Source organism: Lactuca serriola, chromosome 2 (genome assembly GCF_051521515.1).
Source record: "Lactuca serriola cultivar US96UC23 chromosome 2, Lser_US96UC23_V15, whole genome shotgun sequence".
NCBI lineage: Eukaryota > Viridiplantae > Streptophyta > Magnoliopsida > Asterales > Asteraceae > Lactuca > Lactuca serriola.
The window spans coordinates 38,992,761-39,001,472 of NC_136409.1; the positions used below are offsets into that span (position 1 = coordinate 38,992,761).

Below are 8,712 nucleotides of genomic sequence, written 5' to 3' on the forward strand. Positions count from 1 at the left end.
CAGGACCCGCCTCAACCCAACCCCAGTCCAAACAACCATGTGCTCATAAACATATAATCATATAACAATTCACATCTAATTAAACCGATCTAGCAGATCACATTTCATAACAACATCCTAACCAGGATACCGACCTAACCGGTCACTAACATAGCACCATCCTATATACCAGGATACCAACCTTAACCAGGTCTCTAACATACACCATCCTAATAACTAGGATACAGACATAGCAAGCAATAACATATCAAACAGATACCCAGATTTCAATCCGATAAAGGGTCGGCCTTGGTGCCTTAGATCTTGTTGATATAGTGAGGATAACTCACCTGCAACTGCCGACTGGAAGAAGTAAGACCAAGCTGCTTCGACCACCAGCACGAACTCCACCACTGATAATTACCAAATAACCAAAACCAATAAGCACCAATAATTACCAAAATACCCTTGGAAGTCAAACTGGTCAACCCTTGGTCCAAGTCAAAGTCCTTAGTCAAAGTCAACCTTCCTGGTTGACCCTACTCGCCGAGTCAACTTGTTGACTCGTCGAGTTCCTATGCTCAGAAACCCCCCATGCCACGACTCAACTCGCCGAGTCACCCCAAGACTCGTCGAGTCCAACAATCTTCGAGTTCTAACCTGCTCAACTCACCGAGTCATCCCTCGACTCACCGATTCACTGGTCAACCAGAAAAGGCTAGGGTTCCACGACCAGACTCGCCGAGTCCAAGAACAGACTCGCCGATTCCAAAGCAACCTTCAACAGACTCGCCGAGTTGTTCTTCCAACTCGCCGAGTCCACACGGGACTAATCGGACCAAACCCTACCTGACTCGTCGAGTCTTCTCCCAGACTCGCCGAGTCCACACGGGTTATTCCGTGATCTAAAAATATAGAGCTTCTCCTTTGCTCCAAACAATAGATCAGGGTTCCCATGGTTCATTAGCAACATAAAGTTACTACCTTTATGTGCTTCCATGACCCATTCACCAAAACCAAGCTAAAATGGAACTTAACTCATTAGGGCTGGCTTTTGCATAGCTAAACAAAGGGATTTCTTCACATAGAATCCATATAGAACTCAGATCTGGAGTTTCAACTCCAGATCTAGCTCATGCATCAAGATCTCATCATAAATTCCTCCAAACAAACCCTAAAGCTCCATGAAAGGTGGATCTAGAAGAAATAAAGCCAAGATGACGAATCCTTACCTCAAAACAACCTCCAACTGAAGAGTAAACCAAATCTCCTCAAGCCTCCTTGATCCAAGCTTCTTAATCTTCTAGACTTCCTTCCTAAATCCACTTATCAAGCTCCAAAATGCTCCCAAGGCTCTCACTTATGATTTTAGGGCTGCTGATTCTCAGGGGAGTAATAAGGGGCCGGAATAGGGGCTTAAGGCTCCTTAAATAGGGTGCAAACCCTAGGAATTAGGGTTTCTCATTCTAGCACGGACTTGTCGAGTCCAGCCTCCGACTCGGCGAGTCCGATCACTTAACACGTGTCCGGCACACGCTTAGACTCGACGAGTTGCAGCTCTTACTCGTCGGGTTCCTCTTTTCCAAACTTACACTTTGCCCCATGAACTCTTGATTTTGAATTGGGATGTTACATTACTTGGTTGGGTTGACTCAGTTGACTTAGTGGGTTTGACAAGTTGATGTTGACCCAGTTTGACCTTGAGGGTATTTTGGGATTTTGATGGAATTGGTAATTTGGTGGAAATAGGTATCAATTAGAGAGCTGAGATTCAGAGTCGGACTTCATCAATTTTGTTCAGTTTGCGATGTGAGTTTTCCTCATTGTACTTTTGGGTTGAAGGCACCAAGGCTGGCCCCTTTTGATTCTTGTCCTAGTTTATCACATGATTGTATGATGCAGTGATTTGTTAGATTTGTATACTGGTATATAGGATGATGCTATGCTTAGTGATCTGTTAGATCTATATAACTGTCTATATATACTAGATAGGGTTTAATATGGTATATGTTGATATGTGATGGTGTGTTGGGTTGAGGAAGTCCTGCTGTGTGCTGAAGGCCGAGAGACCCAAGGCGTCCCGGATAGACTGCAGGTCGAAGGCCCGGAGGATGTTCCAGATAGGTTGAAGGCCGATGAGGCGTACCAATTATGCTAAAGGTCCTGGGAGCGTACCAGATAGACTATAGGCCGGTGGGGCTTTCCAGTCAGACTGAAGACTTTGTATGCATGTTGTATGGTTGATGTTGTTATTTTGATTATGTGTTGTGTTGGTACTTTGGGGGAACTCATTAAGCGTTGGCTTATAGTTTTGGGTTATGTTTCACGTACTTCAGATGATCGTGGAAAGATGAAAGCGTGACCTTACACATCCTTATGTTTGAACTTAAGATTTTGGAAAACTCTGATATAGAACATGTTTTGAAAACTATTTTGTAAACAATTTGTGATTTTGGGTTGGTTTTTAATAGTTTAAAATTTTCATTTCATTTATGGATGTTACAAATGTTTCCACCAAAAATAAAACCATAATGACATAATATAAAATAAAAATATATTATTGTTTGCTTTACACCTGACAATCATTATATTTAAAAATGTAATTACTAAGTAAATATTTTATGATATTGTGTATTGCGACGAAGTTTTGCTGTCTTTTTTATATGTTTCTATCGATGACGTATAGTTTTTATTTTAAAGATAGTCTTTCAATTTATTTCGTTTTCCTTCAATCTTTAAATTATATAAGAAAAGTGATTAAAATTATTTTGAAAATTCATTTAGTAACATTTTTCCACAAGTATAACTGATAATCATTATGATGGTAATAGAACATACGAGAGAAGGACAAGTCGATAATGGTCCACAAGTTTGTGCTGAAGGTTGATGATGGGGGCTGCTCCTTGTCATTCCATCCAATTTTACATGTACCTTTATTACGACATTCCATCCCGACTTACATGTATCGCATTTCAGCTCCTCTTAGGTAGGATGTAGCTTCATCTTTTTCTTATATATACACCCTTGACACACATAAAAAAGGATCCCAAGTGCCATCTCTTACTATATCATATATACTCATAAGCGGTTCTTTACTATTTGGAGGTGTCAATTCCATCATAACAATCTAATGGGAACATTGAAGGTCGCTCACATGCCACATGTCATCGAGTGACTTTACAGTTCTCATTTTATAAGTGGTACATGTGTTTCACAAGGAACCGATCGATGACATTCGGGTTCCACTTCCTAGATCTAGACCCCATATGCTCGATGGCGATTTCCGATAGCATCACCCACAATAGTTGCTAACAAGGTATTATAACCTGTGTGGTACATATACAATTTAACCGCAAAACACAATTTTTAAATTGGTAAATTATAATTTTAAAGAGTTTTTAAGATTAATATATCCCTAATCTTACATGGAGACCATATAATTTGTCTCCAACATTGTCGTATATTTTGGGAAGTTCTAAGACCTAACCATGTGTCATGCATTTTGCGAGTTTTGTAAAGATATTCCATTTTTAGAGGAAATATTTGTGAAGCAGGCTACCTAACGTAGAGGGACTGAAATCGTTAATTACCAAAATGAAAGGGCTGTAAATAAAATTACAAAAATCCAAAGTGAAGAGTAGAAATAGAGAAGAGGAAGGGAGTACTCCACAGTGACGGAGTTTACTTGGAAATCTGCATAGATGGACTTCACTTCACTTATCATCTCCTTCATTCCCTCATGGACTTCTGTACGTGAGTAATTGGGTACTTGTCTACACATACACACACATTGAGATTATCGATCCATTTTCTACTCTGATATGAGCGTATATAGTGAAATTGTATGTGGGCTTCGCCATAGATCATTTGACACAGGCATAAACCACTTCTACTGGTTTCTGATGTTTGATTGAACACAAGAAATTTTTTAATTTTTTTGCCTTCGTTCACTTTTGATTTGGGGCACTGCATTGTAATACTATATCATGTTCCGAAAATTTAGAAAGAAATGTATCTGTATGTCATGATTTGAAGAACACTAACCGCTTGTTTTATTAGGTCGGTTTATTATTGGGATTCTTTAGTTACTTGGGCATTGCTGGATCTATTTTGCCTGGAAAGCTAATTCCTGGAGCGAATCTATCTGATGGAACTAGACTTCATTATCGCTGTAATGGTAATTTCTTGCCCTAATTGAAACTTTACAAGTAGACGCATTTTGGATCTATGTAATGTACAGTTGATTCCTTAAGAAATGACATATAATTGAAAAATGTAATCCAAATCAAAGTTCTAGAACAAAAGCTGATATGGATGTTGCTGATTAAGTGCGATTTTTCTTAACATGTACCTTTTGCATCTAATTTTCAGGCAATTATTTTATACTCTGGTAAATTTCTGCTTTCAGGAATGCTATCACTTCTTTTGTTGGTTGGACTACTTATCATTGGAGCTTGGATGGATTATGTATCACTCACTGTATGTGCTCCCTGAAACTGTATAACAAAGTCATCATATGGAAACTAAGCAAAGCATTATTTCACCAAAAGCATATATCTGCATAATTTAATCCGAATCTGCTTCATGCCTTTCTTTAAAAAGATTTTTGTTGAGCCTTATATATGTTAGATTCCAGTGATGTGATATCCATTTTAGGTTTAAATAATGTGTTTAGGTTTCATGATCTTTCTACATTCAAAAATATCTCTGACATATGAATTTTTACAGGCAATATCAGACCAAGGGCTTGAGCTCTTATCAACAACTTTTATCTTCAGTGTTATTGTAAGTTCCCTTTAGAGATTTTAACTTACATTGATTGACCTATTTAATATCATTGGATTATGGTAAAATGGTAAAATGGTAAAATGGTAAAATGAACTCCTATAGGCACGAAATCTCCCCAATTGTTTACTTCATAGTATGCTTAAATATCTTTAGTTCTGTAGTGGAACTGGTTTTTGACTTTTTATTTCTCATGAATACCCTTGTGACCACTTTTGTTGTCACTTACATAAATAAAAAATGTTGATAATGCTATTAAACCAATACTAGTTGCACCTTGTTTTGGGTGTAATTTTTTTTTCTCTTTTTGTTTTATAAAATATAACTTTAACCATTTTCCTGTTCTACCCTTGTAAATTTTAGGTCACATTGTTACTTTATGTTGCTGGATGCAAATCTAAAGATCAAAGTGCATCTCTAAAGCCTCACATCACTGGAAACATACTCGATGACTGGTATTTATATTTTATTGTATTTTCTTTACATAGAAGTTGAAGGGGCATAATAGTCCATTAACATGCTGTTTCTTTACAGGTGGTTTGGGATACAGCTGAATCCAAGCTTCATGGGAGTTGACCTCAAGTATGTAATCACCATAACTAATCACTTTTGAGCTATTATCTGCTACATTTCTCATCATGTTTTTTATGGTGTTCCTATATATTCACTTTTTCACTTAATATCTCTTTTCCCTACATATGTAGCTTGTTTTTCTTCTAATATATGCTATACAACTTCTTCAAAGTTGTAATTTCTTATTGGGGTTTCAAGAATGCACATTTAATGATTCAACTTATTTTCAAGATCCCGATTTATGATATTTCAAAAGTATTATTATACAGTTTGAGTTCTTATTTAGGGCTCAAAAACACTTGTCTTTTGTAGATTTTTCTTTGTGAGAGCTGGAATGATGGGATGGCTTCTCATTAATCTTTCAGTTCTTGCAAAATCTATCCAAGATGCTAACTTGAGCCAATCAATGATTCTCTACCAGCTTTTTTGTGTGGTAATTAGGTCTTAATTGTCATTTTTATGATATTATTTTTCTGAAATAATATAATCTTGATTCCTTTCTTTGTTTACCCTTTCAGATATACATCATGGATTACTTCTTTTATGAGGAATACATGACATCTACGTAAGTTTTTCTCCTAATGAAAATCGAAAAAACCAATTAGTTATTTTGTTTTTGTCATATATTCACATGATTCTTTTAGTATTAGATGTAATAATCATTTTTGTTCTTTAATATTTCATTTTTTTAGATGGGATATAATTGCAGAGAGGCTAGGATTCATGCTAGTATTTGGAGATCTAGTGTGGATTCCCTTCACATTTAGCATTCAGGTATATAACATATTTCAAGATTTCCAAAACTAATAATTAAAAAACACATTTAAATTATGGTTTTTGTGATTAGGGTTGGTGGCTTTTGAGTAATAAGGTGGAGTTAACAACAGCTGCAATGATTGCAAATTGCTTTGTGTTTGTGATTGGGTAATCATTTTCCAAGATGAAAATTTGTTTTCATTACCCTCACCCCTACCCCTACCCCTACCCCTACTATTTCATATGCTAAATTTGCAATTTGGTTAAAATGTTTTGTAGGTATCTGGTTTTTAGAGGAGCTAATAAGCAAAAGCATGACTTTAAGAAGAATCCAAAAGCATTGATATGGGGTAGGCCTCCAAAAGTTGTTGGAGGGAAATTACTGGTTTCTGGTTATTGGTAATTTTCTTTATAAATCTGTTTAAATAATATTTGAGAAATGAGTAGATGAGGGCAAATTCGTAAAAAGTTGGGGCTTAAATGCTTAATGAGTTACGTTTCATTTCCATTGTTTTCTGTATCAAATCTTCATGAAGTCAAAAACAAGCTTACAAGATTAATGCCCTCCTCGTTTTCATCATCAAAAAGACGTTAATACCCTCATCGTTGAAAATACCCCTACAGAGAAATGCTTGAAGAAATTTCTTGGACTTTTATGAAATAATGCTTCATGTTTACGTGTTTGAATCAGTATTTTAGTTTCTAATTATTATTTGCTTCATTCCTACTACCTTTTTAAATTTACAATAATCATGTTTTATATTTTTTTAATTATTTATTTATGAAGGGGAATAGCAAGGCACTGTAATTACCTTGGAGATCTGTTATTGGCTCTATCCTTCAGCTTACCCTGTGGGATCAGGTAAATTCATTACTTATATTATTACATCATTGTAGTTTGATTTATTTGTTTATTATAGCATCCTACTTAAATTTATTTGTTTTGACTTGAAAAGTCAACTATGATGTTTTTAATATGAAGCATGTGATTGCAGTTCTCCAGTTCCATATTTTTATCCGATTTATCTTCTGATTCTGCTGATCTGGCGAGAGAGAAGAGACGAATCCAGATGTGCACAGAAATACAAAGAGGTCTGGGCAGAATATCGCAAGGCTGTTCCATGGAGGATTCTGCCGTATGTTTACTAGGTTACAAAAAGTCAACCTTAATTGTTGAAAAGTCAACCCCGATTGAGACCTTTGATATATATTTTTAAAACTTTTTTAGAGTTAGGATGGACAACAACTAGTGTTCTTTGTGGGCAAGTGTTTGATGCAACAAAATTTGTGGTTTTATTTCTTGTTTGCAATTTGTATCTTTAGACTGTGTAGTTTGTTTCGTATTATGGAAATTGTAACATTTAATTTGCTACATTTTTAAATAAAATGTTTGGTTATGCGATAAATATTTGAGAACAGAAAGAAAAATACATTAGTTAATGTACACTTTTATTTTTTATTTTTCAATAACATACTCATAAAAGAATTTATTAATCATATATTATATTTCACCAGACCTTCCTTTCGATCAGTTTCCACTGCATCTTAGGAGAGATTATGAAACACCCCTTGGTAATTTATCAAAATATATATTCATTTGAAATTCTTTTGATAATTAAGAAAACATCATTTTGTGAAAAATGGTCCCAAAGGCTTTGATTTCAAAAAAATTCATAAATTCAAAACTTTGAGGGTTAACAATAATCTTATCATTACAAAAGCTAAGCAAACCACTTAATATAAAATCTTCTAAGAAAATATGTCAATATGAGTTTGGCATTGAGAATCATTCCACTTAATATAAAATCTTCTAAGAAAATATGTCAATATGAGTTTGGCATTGAGAATATCTAATGACTAATATCCAGATTTTACAATCATTAAAATCAAAAGGATTAGCACTATCCCTAGACCAATAAGAATCCCCAAAATCCTTTGAAAAATTTTAATTTTTAGTCTTTAAAATCTCTTTGACCTTTAACATAATCGTACTCTTTCAAATACCATAAATCTTTAAAACAATCATGCTCTTATAACACCTTATCTCTTAAAAATATTTTCTTATCTCTTAAAAATATTTTTAAATCTTCAAACCTCTTTTAATCATAAAACATTTTAAATCTTTAGAACTCTTAAGTAAAAATACTCTTAAAACATTTAAAGTATAGATACCCTTTTTCCAATTTAATTTTTTGACACTTTAATCTTTAAAACATCTTAAATCCTGAACATATCTTTAATCATCTTAAATCATAAAACTCTTTATTGAATTTTGGACAAAACATAACTCTTCACCCATTTCTTTTTAAAAACTCTTTGATTGATAATAATCGTAAAAAGTTTCACTAACAGAACATGCAATGCATTATACTTCTATCGCCAATCCTTATTCACACATTGGTCCTTTCTAACACGTCTTAGTTCTCTTTGGTTCTCTTTTGCCACAGACTTGTAGGACATGTTTTGGTCAACTAGTAAGTGTGATATAATGTTTTAAGTGGAATATTAATTGTAAATTGCTTAACATCTTGAAATGCATTTAAGATCTTGGTCGTGCCCAAAGATTTTGGGAACAATACATTAACGTTAAGAATCGTTATAAAGAAATATGAACTAAAA

At 34.6% G+C, this 8,712-nt stretch overlaps 1 protein-coding gene across 1 annotated transcript; it reads left to right on the forward strand.

Moving 5' to 3' along the window:
- The first annotated feature begins 3,578 nt into the window (after positions 1–3,578).
- FK (Ergosterol biosynthesis ERG4/ERG24 family) lies at positions 3,579–7,499 on the forward strand. Its single transcript, XM_079023915.1, has 13 exons — positions 3,579–3,728; positions 4,039–4,156; positions 4,388–4,458; positions 4,708–4,764; positions 5,128–5,219; positions 5,299–5,346; positions 5,650–5,770; positions 5,856–5,902; positions 6,030–6,111; positions 6,185–6,261; positions 6,373–6,492; positions 6,881–6,955; positions 7,089–7,499. The coding sequence occupies exons 1-13, from the start codon at positions 3,681–3,683 to the stop codon at positions 7,240–7,242; spliced, it is 1,110 nt and encodes a 369-aa protein (XP_078880041.1). The 5' UTR covers positions 3,579–3,680; the 3' UTR covers positions 7,243–7,499.
- Positions 7,500–8,712: the final 1,213 nt, after the last annotated feature.

Bases quoted from the DNA above. Each gene is read 5' to 3' on its own strand.
- FK (XM_079023915.1), top strand. From the start codon at position 3,681: ATGGACTTCACTTCACTTATCATCTCCTTCATTCCCTCATGGACTTCT. The intron at 4,459-4,707 runs GTATGTGCTCCC...GAATTTTTACAG, and splicing joins TGGATTATGTATCACTCACT to GCAATATCAGACCAAGGGCT. The intron at 5,903-6,029 runs GTAAGTTTTTCT...TCATTTTTTTAG, and splicing joins GAGGAATACATGACATCTAC to ATGGGATATAATTGCAGAGA.